Here is a 16,243-nt window from a genome sequence, read left to right as displayed (position 1 = left end):
GATTCCATACCCCTAAAGGAGGCAAGCCGCCCTCCACAGAACCCTCACCTGCTGACACAGATGAGTGAACCCCCTGAAGTCAAAGGCAAATAAATGCCCGTTTTCCTGCGGAGCAGCAGCAGCACAGCTGTCAACATTCTCAAAGGAGTGTTAACTGAGGAAGTTAGGTCCCCCTACGTTGAGTCATGTAAGTCAGAATTCACTTCTGCAAATATACACCAAGACAAAATTTTCTCCAAGCCCTTTAATATCACTTAAACAGCTGAGGCACAAGCAATAAAACTGCATTTTTTATGTTACAAGAAATGAAAATTCTGTGTATCTGCATGATATACCAACTTTCTCAAAGATCTCTTCTGCAATGACATTTCATTAAACACTCTGGTCCATAGGCTGAAAAGGTCAGAAAGGCAGACAAAATGATATAAATACCAAACTCACTGAGGGGGACGAGGACTCCGACGTCCGCTGACTGCCCACGGTGCACGCCGCACAGGCCGTGCACGCCGTAAGGTAGGTGGGAACCCGAGCTCTCCCCATCTGTTACTGCAACAGCACTGACGCTGTCAGGTCAGCCCGTTTTCTATGCTGTCGCTCTAAGTGCAAACTGGAAGCAAACAAGAGGGCTCTGGCAGAGGACGCAGGCCATTGTGCACTCACATTTCCATTTCCAAAGGTTTCAGACAAGTGGGCAGCGCCAGCACACGGGACGTCCCAGCTATTGTCACCCTGTGCACCTCCTGGGGGGCACCACCCGGCCAGCATCACTCCCGCCCGGTCCCATTGCCGTGGGAGACCAGCTAGGAAACAGTGTTCCCCAAGTATGGGTCCAGGGCAGAGAGGACCTGTGGAGAGCCAGCTTTCACAAGTGGGAGCTAATTTTAAAGCACCAAAGCTGTCATTTAAATCCGATGTACTTGACATATCAGCTCTACAGTAAGGATGTCACTGCCTTCTCAGTAAGCATTAGATCGAAGCTGATTATTTCTCAGAAACCAAAGGATGCCCAGCCTGGGCTGCACCACAGCATTCCTGGCGCCTCGTCGTCACCCTCCTCAGGTCTAGGCTGAGCCCTCACCCCCGCTGGCGCCCTGCCCTTCCTTCCCCACCCCGAGTCCATCCTCTCTTGCCCTCGCTCCCTCCCCACTGCATCCCCTCTGACTCCCACCAGGTGCACCTTCCCTCCCGACTGCCTGGTCCGCGCTGTCTGGGCACGTGCAGGACAGAAGACGTTTCCGAGCTTCACGATCCATCACTGACCCGTCACCACTATACTATTTTGGATTTGGGATCCGATTAGGACAACGGACTAACCAGCCCGTTTGTACTAGTCACCCCACCTCACCCACCCACAAGCATGCAAAGTGTCACTAAAAAAAAAAAAAAAAAAAAAAAAAGCACAATGTTTAAGGGTTCAGGAATCGTGAACCTGGAAGGTTCCTGAGGAAGAGTCCTTAAATGCGAGTGACCTAGTCTGCCATTCTAATTTTACAGATGGGAACACCGGAGGTCAGGTTCATAGGTGTGTGTGGATTTCCCCAAGGCTGCGCAGCAATCCAGAGGCAGGCAACTACTTCTGCAGTATCGCAACCACCACAAAAACCCGAGGTTAAACTTAAGGAAAGTTTTTAGGTAAAACAAAAGAAAAAGAATGAGGTCTACATAGAAAAAGTATGAGGTCTCTCCATAGACTTACACAGAATAAAGGCAACCTGTACAGTGAGAAACACTGCTTAGTTCAACAGACGCCACCAAGGACCCAGGTCTTTATTCTCAGCTCTGATGTTGGCTGTGGCTGCAGGTAATACGTCTCTATCTTGAGGATAAAAGCTCCCGTTACCTTCATTCTCTGCAAGTCTTCAGCCACAAGGTGACACCTCGTTCTCATCCTAACAAGATCAATGAACCAGGCTGGAAGGGGACTAAGGAAGGACACTGAAGGCAGAAGCAAAGGGGAACACACACTGTTACAAGCGTATCATCCCAGGTACCTTGAAGGTTAAGTTTCAGATTAGTTTACAGAAGTAGTGACAGAACCATGATTTCAGTAAAAAATCACCACAAGTTATAACTTAAAAAAAAAAAATCAATTCAGAAATACTAAGTCAGGCAAGCATGCAAAATTCAGAGTATAAAAAAAAAAGCAAGGGCTGGTTGCCCAGACACATCCCTCAGAAAAGGGGGATGTGAAGGTACTGGACAGAACCAAAGAAACCAGCAGCTGGAAGGGGCGCCTCTGAACTGGTAACCAGGCCCCTCGTGTTACGAAAGAGGCGAGCGGGCAGACGTTAACTGGAGAAGCTCACTCGGCTGGACCAGGGTGTGCAGAGATCTAGATCCTGGTGCCACCTGCAACTACTTATTCCTAAAATACGAAGAGAGAACTATCCAGAACACAGGAAGCCCACCGGTTTGAACGAAGCATCACAAGTCTAATATGCACGGCGGGCGGAAGGTGTTAGCGCAGCACATCACACAGATCTAAGAGATTAACCGGAAAGGAAGACTCTCTCCAAGATTTTAATGCTCAGTTTTGAGATATACAATCAAGTTTCCATCCAATTTTCTATAGCAAAATGTAAGAGCTTTTTAAAAAAATGTGCATTCTTCAGTTTTCTTCTACACTTTTTTTGGCCAATCTTTCAAAGCTGAGCACTGGGTGTTTCTAATGTCAGTTACATGATGTTGTATGTACATTCTAACTGCACATCTTAGGAGTAAACAGTGTCCATATTTCAGTAACTCATAGTGTATTTATAAAATGAAAAGCTTTCTATCAAAATACACTTTTCACTGGGAAAAATAAATAAAACAGACCAATGGATCTACACAGAGTGAAGACGAACTGTGGTAGATCTCAGTGCAGGACGGTCCACGCAAGCACACCTGCCCTCTCCCCCCAGAGCTGCGCATCTTCCCAGTTAGGATTTAAAAAATATTTTTAATTGAGCTTATTACATTGACGTTTGCTTCTCATTCCACATCATCTTCAGTCAAGCTCTGAGCACTTACAATTCTCTGAAAGAAAAAAAAAATTTAATTTTAAAAATACCGTTAGCATTTAGTCAGGATGCTAAGTTCAACATACAAGGCTCTTGTGGCAAGTCTTCCCAGAGCTTACCCACACTGAGATGTCAGCACGCAACGTCTCACACACTGTCATCCTCCAAGAAGTGACGAGCACTGTCAGCCCCACCTCAAAGTTCAAATTAACAAAGGAGGCACAGCATTCTGTCACGCTAGGTATTTGTCAGTTACATAACTGACACCAGACAGAATTTAAGACTTCTCACTCCCACATGAACCAGGAATACTGATTAGTGCTTCAGTGATCATTCTATTCTCCGAACATTTTCCTTTTGGCCTGGAAATGTTCATAGTCAGTATACAAAGAAAAGATACAGTATTGCAAAATTACCGTTTTGAACACATTTCCAGATAACATGGAAGAGTGACCTAAGTAAGAGAGGCTTTTTTTTTTTTTGAGGAGGGAAATTTATTTATTTAATGGAGGCACTGGGGATTGAACCCAGGGCCTCGTGCAGGCTAAGCACACGCTCTACCACTGAGCTGTACCCTCCCCCCGCAAAAGAGGCCATTCTTATGGAGGGAACTCAAGCTTCATCCTGAACTCATCTGTACTGCAAGAGACATCGTCCTCAGGTCAGTGTTCCAAAAGCACTGCCATGCTGCCCTTCGAAAAGCAGACAACGGTAAAGGGGGGATGCTGTTAATAGACGGGCCCACCGCAGTCTAAAATAAAAAGGATTAAAACCAAACCCTTGGTTTTTCAGCTCTTTCCCTTAAGTCTGTGGGACTTTTTATTTTCCTTTTGTCCCTTTCCAATCTATTTGAATAAAGATCACGTTAAAGAATTAATCGGTCATTTTACTAATTTTTAATCACACCAACTGTGGAAATTCATCCCTTTAATAGGCATAGTATTCCAAAAAGTAGATTAACTTGGGCTCCTTGAGAAAAATTAAAAAGAAATGAAATGCATTTTAATTAACTCAAGTTACGGTTAATCTATTATATAAATGGGGATGCAGTCAGTAACTCCAAACTCAGAGCCCACCTTGACAGAAGCGGGCACGCTGGGGCCCTTAGACAAGTGAGGTCAGAAGGAACCCACAGCCCTGCACTACCTGACTGCCAGGCCATGCCGGCTTGGCTCCTGTCCCTGTCCTCTGCCAGGCCACTAAGCTGAAGGCATGGTCTCAGGAAAGAGCAGGCAGAGAGCTAAGTTTAGAAAGTCACTTTCACGGAGTGGCCTGAGTTTTGGGATCTGAATACTAAGGCCTGAGATTTAACACCGAGACCCGCTTCCTGGTTGACCTCCGGGGCACAGCTACCACATCTCAGGCCCTCACCGGGATGCTTCTCTATTAGGGAAGGAAACGTCCAGCACTGACCGCCCCAATCCTATTTTCATTCAGAAATCTTGCCTTTTTAAAAATTCAGGGCAAGCGCCAGGTGATTTATGTCTGAGGATACGATTCTGAACCATACGGGCAGTGTTCAAAACACTATGAAACAACTGTTCTATATAGAGATTTTCATGATATCACCATGTTTGCTACGTTCATTTTAAAATGTCATGTCCCTAAACATTTAACTCTTAAATTCTCCTCACTTACTCTGTAACATCTCAAACCTTTACCTGACTGATCGTGGGCAGCTTAGTCAGAAGCATCTGGAACACCGGCGGGGGGAGCGTCTGCTGGAGCACCTGCAGTAACTGCTGCGGCTGGCCGCACACGGCGATCGCGTTCGTCAGGTGGTCCACACCCTTCTCATACTCGCCTGGAAGACGCGCATAAACATAACACGTAACTGGAAAAGCCTTTGCCTTTGTCCAAAATCAACCCCAGAGTCTTCACTGAATCTTCAAGTGATACGGACCAAAACCATCGTGCAAGTAACAGCTTGGTACCTTCACATAACGATTAAGAAAACCAGTAACAAGAACCAGTCAGATTATATGTACTGATGTGAAAGTGTCTCCACTACACATACAAAAGGGGGAAGTTAAGGTGCAGCAACGTTCTTTACTACTGTTAACACAGTATTTCTGAAAGATTGCACAAGAAATTGCGAAGAATGAAACTACTTTCTATGAGAACTGGGAGGCTGAGGTGGACGGGCCCGACTTCGCTGTAACCCCTTACACTACACACGTCACCACGCGCAAGTGCGAGTGTCTACAGTGACGCTGCGTAACGACACACGGCCACCACCGTCCCTGCATCGTCCGCTGCTTTGGTGGCGCAGAAGAACAGGCTCACACCATTCTGGTAACAATCTTTACTTCGGTACTAGCAGTATCCTCATTTTACATGAAGAAATGGAAGATTAGAGAAATTACTAAACTTCCTCCCTATTCAACTTCTCTTTGTGAGATGGCCTACCACGAAGCAAGTCAAGACCAGAGAAAACTGTCGTGTTCTGAGCCTTTGCTAAAGCACCTCATGACTCTAGACGCCTTCAGACCATCCCTCTGAATTCCCTTTTCTCCCCCATGCACTGGCTCAGCTGCATATCTTGCTATGGAAACAAGCTAGAGGCACCGTGTCTGTAAGAACGTCTCCACCACCAGACCCTGCGTGCTCTGGCGAGGACATGTGCCAGCTGATGACACGCAGAAGTACTTGTGACGGTCGCCCCTGCTGCTCTAGCCAGTCTGTAAGGGGTGTTTCTTGTTCTACCGACTGGCTGCTGTGAATAGGCTGGGACACCTCTCGGGTAAAAGTGTGAACACAGTGAGCTGTCAGGTGCCAGCTGCCTATGGGTACAGGTTTCCATGAGTTCAGCCACCACCCGACCTGCCCTGAGAGCCAGCAGTTTTACTGAGCGCCTCCTCTGTGCCAGGCCTGATGTGGACTGGTTTACAAACTCTTTCAATCCTGGGGACAATTCTTTGATTATAAACCCCATGTGACAGATAAGGAAGCAGGCTGAGAGAAGTTCACCATATTTTTCCCAAGACCCACAGCTAAAAAGGCGGTGGTACTGGGATTTGAACTCCAGTCCGTCTGACAATCAAGTTTATAATCTTCTGTTGTCTCTGTTATTTCATGTCAGATGACGTTGTGAGAACCTGAAAAACTGTATCCAGCAGACAGAGCAGTCAGTGTGCACTGATACCCACCCTTCCCCCAGAGACTGTTTCTGGAATGAACGAATGAGTGATGAACCGGATGCACACACAGCACCCTCCAACCCTCCTGTCCTCTGTGAACTCTCCCTCCTCCGAACTCTCAGGACTTTGTCCTTCCCTCCCGTGAGGACAGCCACCATCGTGACCGGCCTGGACAATTACTTTCTTGGGGTTGAAGTTACGTCATAATAGTGCCCATCGTAAGGGACCCCACCCAGGGAAGTGGGCTGGGCTGGCAGCAGTTCCTGCGTATGAACAAATCTCTTCTGAACCTAATCAACACTGGCAGCTACCTTTCCTGCGGATCCAGCAGCAATCTTGTACATCCAGAAGACATTTATACATCGACACAACCTTCATCAGTCAACTTGTCACAGTGAGCTTCCTTCCCATGTAAAGTAACGTTGCTACAACTTCTGCCAACTGGCTAGCCAGATCGCACGTGGTATCTTTTGTTAATACCAACGGCGTCGAAAGCGTCATATGATCCATCTATTACACAGCGCAGGAAGATCAAACCAACTGTCACAAGACTGGCGTCGCCCTCTGGGACCCTCGGACGCGGCTGCACTGTCGGGCAGGGTGCTCCCTCTCCCCTCGGGGGACTCACACATGCAGCCTGAAGGAGACCTCGAAGTGTTTCCACCACTGGTACCTAGCTCACATTCTGCACTTACAGACATCTTGATTGGTTCTCCTGCTCATTTATTTTTAATCTCAGTTTGTGAGCAATTATAATGTAGGGACTGTGCCATCTGTAACTCTCTAGGTGGAACTGAGCAAGTTCTGTCACGAAATTGTTTCTTGAGCTTCTGGGTTGGTGAGCACATCGAGGTACATCCAGACAGGGCACTGAAGTTCCTCACCTCCAGCCCTATGCATCTCTTCCATCTGCTGCTCCTGAGTCGTACCCTTTATAATAAACCAGTAAACACAAAGTTTTCTAATCCTTGAGTAAGAATGTGACCAAATAAGGGACTGAAGACTGGTAAATGAAGAGAACTGCCTGCTAAATAACAGTTTCGCTTGAGGAAATTAGAAGACTGAGACACTCAAGCTGAAGAAGGCCTAACTCTACAAAGAAGCATTAAAAATGGAATATAGGGGGAGGGTATAGCTCAGGTGGCAGAGCACATGCTCAGCATGCACGAGGACCTGGGTTCAACCCCCAGTACCTCCTCTAAAAATAAACAAACCTAATTACTCCCCCTCCCCACAAAAGGAAAAGAAAAAACTTAGGACTTCCGCGTGGGACTGGACTTCCACCAGGGGACACAACGGCTCCACTGACTTGGAAATTAAGATGCCACACAGCCGATGAATCCTCCTGCCACTGAATTTATAGGCAGCAGAGATCACATGGCTGCCTGAGGCTATTAATTCTGGTTATTACATGGAAGCAGGGCCGGGACCGGTGGGACGTGCAGATCACAGGGGCTCTCTGAGACACCTCTGAGCATTTCTAAGCACGCTAACAGTTAATGAACTGCCACAGCAACTCAGTGCCGGTGACACCCTTTCCTCTTGCAGCCTCGAGCCTGCTCACATATTCTGAGGGGATCTTGCCCACTTAACAGAGCACGTTTATGGAAGACCCTGGATGAAGCTCGCCACCTCACCAGCTTCTGCTCTCCTGGCTTACTCTGATGTTGACCTTTTCCCCAATTCTAACCACCTGCATCTTCTACCTTGGGGTCAGCTGGTAGATTCCACCAGAAGGCAGCTTGGCAGCTGAGTTAAGTAACCCTGGGTGTGCTGGGCTGAGCTTGGGGGAAAAGTAACTCTTCCCCGTCCTTCCTCGACCCCCACCCACCCTGCTCCCAAGAGTAGCTGTCCTTGTCAATCTGTATCTAACAGCCCAAGTCAGACAGACAGATGGCCACAGTGCGCAGGGCTCCAAGATGACCCAAACACACGCAGTTAGGAGTGCACTATATTCTGATACCTTACATTAAAAGTAAACCCACTTTATATGATGTTTGTATTTTGGGGGCTTGGAGAAAAATCTGATAGCATCAAATAGACATCTTTATAAACATAACCAATTTTGAGAATTTGCATGAACTGAAACACTGCCATCTACACCCTCAGACACACGTATGCTACATGCACATTTTCCCTCAGATATTCAAGGAACAGAACCACAGCCTCTCGAACAATGCTCAGGAGGGCTTAAGTGCTTTACTACTGATGGAACTTCGCGTTTTTCTCATAATGTTGTAGAAAAAAGCCAATTATTTTTTAGTAAGGCATTTTCATTTTTATTAATTACTATACCATTCAAATCAAAGACAATTAGTTCCCCACCCCACCCCCCTGAAATTACTTTCTGTAAAAGGGGTCACGTGATAAAAAGTAATGATGTCACCACCGTCTTAAACTTTCAATCTCTTCCCATTAAAGGGAAAAAAAAACCCCCAAACCCCACAAATGACCTGCATCATGCAATTCAATGCTGTCTAAATCTATTATGATGTGGAAGTGAGACCAAGAAAAACAAGTTGTTTCAGTCATACACACACAAAACAAGAATAACAACAAAAAACAAGTTAACACGTGACACTATTTCTATTAATGACAACTACTTCAAAGCTACTTTTGAGATAAAAGCAAACTGACAGTAATGTTTATAAATACATTAAAACTCTAGTAGTTACGGGACAAATTACAGCCCTCAAATCTGTCAGCTTGGTCCTTTTAATTCACTATAGTGCTGTTCTCAGTCCTGCTGCTGGAATGCACACAGCAGAGCCTCAGCTGGATCAGATTCAGACCCCTGACTGGTCCCGCAATCAGGTGCCAGGAACTCACTGCGTGACACTGATCAGGTCAATTAACCTCCCCTGGGACTTACAGTCCTTGCTGTAAGTCCTGGAAAAAGACCTGCAGATCAGGCGAAGGCGCTGAGGAACGTGTACTCCCAGATGCCCCTCAGTCACTAGCTGCATATTACAGGCAACTGTACCTGCGCCACTGAAGAATAACCTAATTTGTTAAGATTACTTATTAATCTCATTAAATGCCTAAAAACTTGTCTTGAAATATGTAGAATACTTTAAAAAAATTTTAATCTTATTTTATGGGGGAGGTATAATTAGGTTTGTCTGCTTATTTCTTTGGTGGAGGTACCGGGGATGGAGCCCAGGACCTCGTGCATGGCAGGCATGTGCTCTACCACTGAGCTGCATCTACCTGCCAGGACACCCTTTAAAAACAGCCATACTACACAAAAAAAACCCCATCACCATAAATCTGTCTTAGTGTGAATCCTCGTCTTTTAATGATTATTACCTTGAGCCAGTAACTCTTCACCAAGCTGTATTTCTTCGAGGAAGAATTTCTGAACAGCTTCCGCATCTTTAAGGTCAGGTAACTGTTTGGAAATAGGCTATTTAGTAACTGATACCAAAATTATGCCAAGGATACAACCAACACACAAAAAATCATGCCACTAAAAATTAAACAGAAAACTTAATAATGTTCATTCTAAAAAAAAAAAGAAAAATATTCTCTTCAACACCACTTGTGAAGTTTAGGTTAGTATCCACAGTCAAAAAAATACAAGAAAAAAAAAACACTCTGAACAAACTGGCATTTGAGCAGTCCTTAGAAAGCCGTGAACAAACCTAAAGTAAAAAGTGTTAAGTATTTCTGCCATACAACATGCACTTTACAATTTAACTTCTGATCACCACCATTGTAGATTTTTGTATCACTAATCAATTGGCTCTTCTCATCCAACATTATTTTGTACACATTTGACACGCACCTAAAGGATTAGCTATTTGCAAATGGCAATAAATATACCACAGAGGCATGTATGACTGTAGAAGCGTGACCTATTTGCTGGGCATTTGAGCTGCTTCTAATTTTTTTTTGCTATTACAAACAAGCAGCTTTATTTAAGTTAGTTTGCATCTCTGTGTTTTGTTTTGCAGCTTGTTACGTATTACCAGATTGAATGATTATCACAACATAAGGCCACCAGCTGCATGCATTATCTTTGTAAAAAATATAAACCTAGTATTAAAGTCCCCTTTTATTTAAAAGCCTAGACTTCTATTAATGGAAGTTTTTGGTTCTTAACTACTATTATACACACTCTTATCAGCAACAGAGGTGAAAAATTCAAATTTCTAAAAGTGGAAGCATCTTTCATTGGCTATCCCAGCATACGGCAAGAATGGTATGATACCTGAATCTAAAAACGCACACTGGGGCTACGGCTGCGCAGGCGTGCCCGCCTTACTGTGCTTCACTTTATTACACGTCTCAGACACGGTGCTGCTCCCCGTGTTGAGTCTCACTGGTGCAATTTTCCCAATAGGATTTAAAAAAAAATTAAGATATGTCTTTTTTAGACATGATGCTATGCACACTTAATAAAATATGGTACAGTGTAACCTTAACTTTTATAATGCACTGGGAAACCATAAAACTCATGTGACTTGCTTTACTGAGAAAGCCTCTACTGCCATCAGTCCAGAACCAAGCCTGCGCTCTCTCGAGATGTGCCTGTAATATACCCATTCTCCCAAGCCCTTAGAGAGAAAAGGCTGTTGAAAACATAGTGAACATAGTACATATTTCAGAAAGGGACGCTGGAAAACAAAGTGGTGGCCTCTCAGGCCCACCTATTATCATGTCCAGTCAGTTGTCTGTGTTGATTACTCAACTATAACTTCATGTATTTAATTTTTCATTGCTTCAACTTGCTTTAAAAAGAACCACTATTTTGAGGGGGGGATATAGCTCAGTGGCAGAGCGGATGCTTTGCAAGCACAAGGTCCTAGGTTCAATCCCCAATACCTCCACTGACCACCCCCCGCAAACAAAACCAAACAAAAAAAAGAGAAGGGGCGGTCGGGGAGAACCGCTACTGATCCAGTAGGTCCAAGTACTGGGAATCCAGACAATGAATCTAATTTCAAAACAAAAGAAGACCAATACGCATGATGATTAACATTTCATTTACTTACACATGTCACACCAACATATTTTAACAAGCAGATAAATCTATGTAGTAATTAAAAATGATCATGAACACACATCTACGAAAAGAAAAAAATAATAAAACCTACGTCCCCATTTGCACATTACAACAAGGTGAAAAATCTGCCAGGTGGTGGTGGTCTGCATCAGTGGGCGTGAATAATCTTACATAACTTCTGAAATGAAAAGCATGTGGTTCTTTTCAAGAAAGTTTGGAGAAAGAAAAATTAAATTAATATATGTTTTATTTCATTATTTTAAAGCAATTCAGTGAGAAAGTTTGAACCTTTTGGAGTAAATGTTTTCTAGGGCCACCATCCTACTGCCACTTAAATATTGTTTGCACACTAAGCCGTCTGCTGTTATGGCCAACAAAAAAATTAAGGAGGGACCGGATAATCTGTAGTTGAACAGAGTTAATAACCATTCCTAAAAACAACAAATTATACTTTAAAATGGAAAATCAATGTCTGGTATCAATTAGCTTTCTCAAAATACCTACTTGAAGTGGATTTTAAAATAACTGTTTCTATCAAGAATATAGTACATCAAACAAACAAACAGCCAGACCGAGTATTACCTTGGAAAGTCCAGCTCTCTCTTTGGCAAGCTTCTGTTTCTTTCTTCCTGCAAGAAATGGAATATTTTCATTTTATCATTATTAAAATGGGAATCAAAGAAGTCTAACTGCCGCGGCAGTCACTCATTCATTCATCCTATTAACAAAACATTCCTGACCCAAGTTCTCTTCTGTCTCCCTGTGATTTGTCAGGGTCATAAAAACAGTTCTGCCCAATGAGCTATGGGCAGGAGCCTCTTCCCTGCCTCTGGGGCACCAGGATCAGTAGTTCACAGGACGGAGCCAGGTCGATGCGCAATCTCTTGAGTAATTCCCACAAGCAGAGCAGGCCCTCAGCCCCCAGCCCAAACCACGCAGGACATGAAACATGAGCAAGAGTTAAGCCACTGCTGCTACAGAGTTTATGACTGAAACAGGAAAGATTCCACCTTTCCTGAATCTTGAAAACCACCTGGCATTCTTAAACAAACAAAAACCAGCCTTAGAGAAATTTTCTTAAAGTATTAATGCATTTGGCAAAAATAAGAGGTGGGGGGAACAAGGGGAGTGCTCAGAAATGTACTGCTTAATTCTTAACTGAACTACTGCTGGCTAGTCAAAAACAAAAAAACCTCTGCCCAGTCTCTAAGTTGCTTTGTTCTTGATATGAAATACTACAAATCTTAGGATAAGCGATGTTGTTTAAAACCACACCAACAACAGGACGCTGGCGGTGCTGTAGGTGGCTGCTGAACAACAGTACGGCATGCCCCACGTGAAGGGTGCTGGCACCAGGGACCTGGGCTCCGTTTACACCCCAGATCTCCCATGGAATCCCCACCCTGTGACCTTGGGCAAGTTACAGTTAACCTGGCCTTTCTCTCTCTGTACACAAAACTGGTCTAGGAGCAACACCTGCTTCACAGAGGTGATGTCAGGAGTTAATGTATGTTTTTTTTTTTAAACAATGCCTGGTTAAAAATGTGACATATAAGCATTTGGTATTGAGACAGTTCCATACCAACTCCTCAGTTAAGGGGCTGTGCTCTGCTAAATGCCTGAAGAAGTTAATTTCAACAGTCACTAAAAATGACTTGGAGAATAACCACGTGGCATAGCTCAGAAAGGTAAGGCTCTATTACTACCTGGGTGATCTTCCACAAGTAAAAAGTTAAGGCAAGCTTAACTTTATTACTGTGAGAAACAAAAGCCATAAAACAGGCAAATGTCCTCTGAAAACCTTAAAGCATTCTACAAATCCAAATCTCAACGCGTGACTAAAGAGGCAGTGACCTGGAAGCCTTACTGCTGACATGGGTTTAATTTACTAAGGTCAGGGAGCTTTTGACCTACCTTTACAACCTGAGTTTAACTAGACCAGCGTCTCTTACCAGATCTAACCCCCAGATCACATAAAGTGCTACATTTCTAAGGCTTAAAATAGTCTTAGCAGTTTCAACAGAAAATTAATTAGCTCATTTTATCCTCACAATAAACCCTAGAACTATTATCATTCTCATCTACAGGAGAGAAAAATTTCCAGGGTCACAACTAGTAAGTGGTGGAGTGGACGCAAACCCAGATGGCCGAACTTCAGAGCATGTGAACTCAAACATTACTCTCGACCGCAGAGAAGACACTCCCATCAATAGAAAATGAACAACGGCAAGTTTGTGGAATAAACAGAGAGATGCAATTTGCTAAGCCAGAATTTATGGAAAATGACAAATGATCATGAACCCCAGCAGAGAAAACTTAGTTTCCAACCTCCGTTTTTTTTTAAAATAGAGAACATGTGATTGCTGTTGGATATGTTTGATGCAGTTACCAAATTTTAAGATCCCTTAGTTGCTTTAAATTTACCAGTAAGATTAAAATTCTGGCTTTACTTTCATAAGACAATTAACTTGTTATATTAACTTATTTTCAGAGACAGTATCATACAGTAACAGACTTAAAAACCAAGGAGTTACACTTGATTCAATCAGCAAATCAGCCCAATATTTGCTAGAAATCAGTCTCAAGTGCTACGGTGTAAACCTAACAGGTTAAAACAGACCCTGTTTTTAAAAATACAAAACACGAACTTACACAAAGTCTCAAATCTCAATCATTCTTAAAGCATTCATTTAAATAAGGAGATTACTGAACATATTTAAAAATGATGAATCATTTTATTCAGTGCTGTATAATGAAAAACATCTGTAGCTGGCACTGTCATTTAAAGGTTAACTTTCACTTATTAGTGATTATTTAATTGATCAAAATTATTCTGTAGGAATCCTGCTAATCTGATCTTACTATGGAAAAAAAAAATCTGAATAAATTGGAATCCAAGATCTAACCTCAAACCTATTTTAAATTTAAATTTCTTTTCCTTAAAAAAAAATCAGGAACACCAATTTGAAAAGCTATGCCCTTTTATCACAGATGTAAATACTCTACTGGAAATTAGGCTAGAAAAACTCAAAATTAACTAAACCACAATCAATTCCATTCCACGAATACAAAACACCTTCAAGTTCTTTAAATCAGCCAATTATACAATTACCTTTAAACATTGCAAAATTACCCTAAGTTTTACCTGCTAATGAAAACAGCAAATAATAATTAAACTCAAACAATCTTTAGCATTCATCATTTACCATGTGCCAGGTACAGTATTAAACTCTACATTTATGATACCCTTTTACAAAAGAGTGAAATCACAGCTTAAAGTCAGCTGCCCAAGGTTATTCAGCTACTAACTAAAGTCTGACAATTTAATAAGTCGGGGGGGGGGGGTATAGTTTGTAGATGGAAAGCCCAAGATTATGCTGCTCATCTGTAACTAACCTGGGCCCGTGTCTGAACTCAAAACAGCATTATTTCCATTAGTCTACCTAACCATAAATAAACTATCCTATGTCCCTTTCTTCCTGAGACAGAAGAGGCCTAGATATAACGTGCACGGTATGGAAGATCAGCACTTTGCAATAAGGTGGTCACTAGCCACGTGACTGCAGAGCACGGAAAATGACATTATAGCGTAATGAATCCGTGACTCAAATAGGGATAATCACTTCTTTGTACTTTTGGGGCTTTAATAACTTACCTATCAATTTTAATTTCAGTAACTATTTTGACTGGGCAACTTAGACAAGTTAACGAAACAATTTCTCACAGCAACAGATTTGCTCTTCTTGTTGCAAACGAGTATGTACCCCCGAAATTCAAAGATCACAACGGTTTCGGTGACACGCTCTCCCTCTTGTTAGTCTCTCCTAAAAGATGTCGTAGGTATGAAATAAGACTGAGCCACAGGAGACGCGCAGCCCTTTGGACTCCCCTGCAGTTTCTGTAGCATTCACTCATATCCTGGAAGCGTTTACGGCGACGCTACCAAGAGGGTTTAAGAATGCAACCCTACTGGTTGAGAACGATGCGGCGTTGGGGATGCGGCCTTAGTCTCCGGCACAAATTCATGAAATACCCCCCAAAACGCGACTTTCGCATCAGGAACAGAGATTTAGAAAGATAAAAAACAGAGTCCCAACCCCCACTCTACACTGTAAGACAAACGACTCTGCAGAAAGGGCCTGAGGAAAACAAAATGGGAAAAACCTTCCCTCCAAAATGGAGGGAACCATGCGGGGCACACGAGCGCGGGCGGCGCCATTGCCGTTCCCTGGTCGCTGTGCTGCGGGCCGGCCCGGACAGTGGGCAGCGGGGACGGTGCAGCGGGCAAGGAGGAGGCGGAGGGAGCAGCAGGCCCGCGGCCGGCGCCACTCACGTTCTCGCAGCCTGTTCTTGAAGTTGGGGTCACTCCGTCTCTTGCGGTCGAAGTAAATGCAGTAGCCGATGAAGAGGGCCCCGCACACGCCGGCGGCGATGGCGCTGTTCCGGCCCACCATCTTCTCCTCACCAGGGAGCGGGCGGCGGCGGCAGCGGCGGGGCCCGCGGAGGAGCGGTTGGCCGCGAACCCCGGAGCCGACTGCACGGCTCAATCCGTCGCCCGCCGCGAGGAACGCGGAAAGAGAGAGCACGCGTCACTTCCGGCTCCAGCTGCCGAGGCCCTCGGGGACGTCCGCGGCAGTGCCTGAGCAGAGGCGCCCGCGCCGCTTCTGCGCCTGCGCAGGGGCCTAGGCGTCGTCCCCGAGGCGCCTCCCGCCGCCGTTCGCGTTGGTGTCGGGAGTTTGCGCGAGAGTGCGCGCTTCCTTAGAAGCCGCGGGGCGTGACGTCACGAGGGCGGCGCGCGGCCGTCGTGCGCATGCTCCGGAGACGTGTCGCTGACTTCCTTGCTCGTGTCAAAGCCGGAAGGTCGTTGACGACAAATGCTTTGTCTTATTCTTACATAATCCAGGCAACCTATGACTCTTGTTTGAATTTAATTTGCTTTTCAGATTTAGTCACAGTCCACTGTGCAACAAGCACCAAAATCTAGTGATTTGATTCCAAAAGAGTGTTACCGTGTAGTCTCAGGAGTGGGAGAGAATTAATTGGAGCCGTTCCTGGAATAGTGTAACGAGCGAGAGAGATTGAAGGGGAGAAAA

At 44.4% G+C, this 16,243-nt stretch overlaps 1 protein-coding gene and 1 non-coding gene across 2 annotated transcripts; both read right to left on the bottom strand.

Annotated features, from left to right (window-relative positions):
• Positions 1-229: 229 nt before the first annotated feature.
• Positions 230-15,744, bottom strand: TOMM20 (translocase of outer mitochondrial membrane 20). Its single transcript, XM_006183980.3, has 5 exons — positions 15,484-15,744; positions 11,733-11,779; positions 9,452-9,533; positions 4,664-4,806; positions 230-3,018 (listed from the first exon to the last, which is right to left on the bottom strand). Exons 1-5 carry the CDS (start codon positions 15,602-15,604, stop codon positions 2,974-2,976), a joined length of 438 nt encoding a protein of 145 aa, XP_006184042.2. The 5' UTR covers positions 15,605-15,744; the 3' UTR covers positions 230-2,973.
• Positions 14,980-15,114, bottom strand: LOC116667433. The gene has a single exon (XR_004324308.1). It is a non-coding gene; the product is annotated as a small nucleolar RNA SNORA14 (small nucleolar RNA).
• Positions 15,745-16,243: the final 499 nt, after the last annotated feature.

Source organism: Camelus ferus, chromosome 11 (assembly GCF_009834535.1).
Source record: "Camelus ferus isolate YT-003-E chromosome 11, BCGSAC_Cfer_1.0, whole genome shotgun sequence".
Taxonomy (NCBI): Eukaryota; Metazoa; Chordata; class Mammalia; order Artiodactyla; family Camelidae; genus Camelus; species Camelus ferus.
The sequence above is the reverse complement of the archived record's forward strand: the minus strand, read 5'-3'. Positions and strand labels throughout refer to the sequence as shown.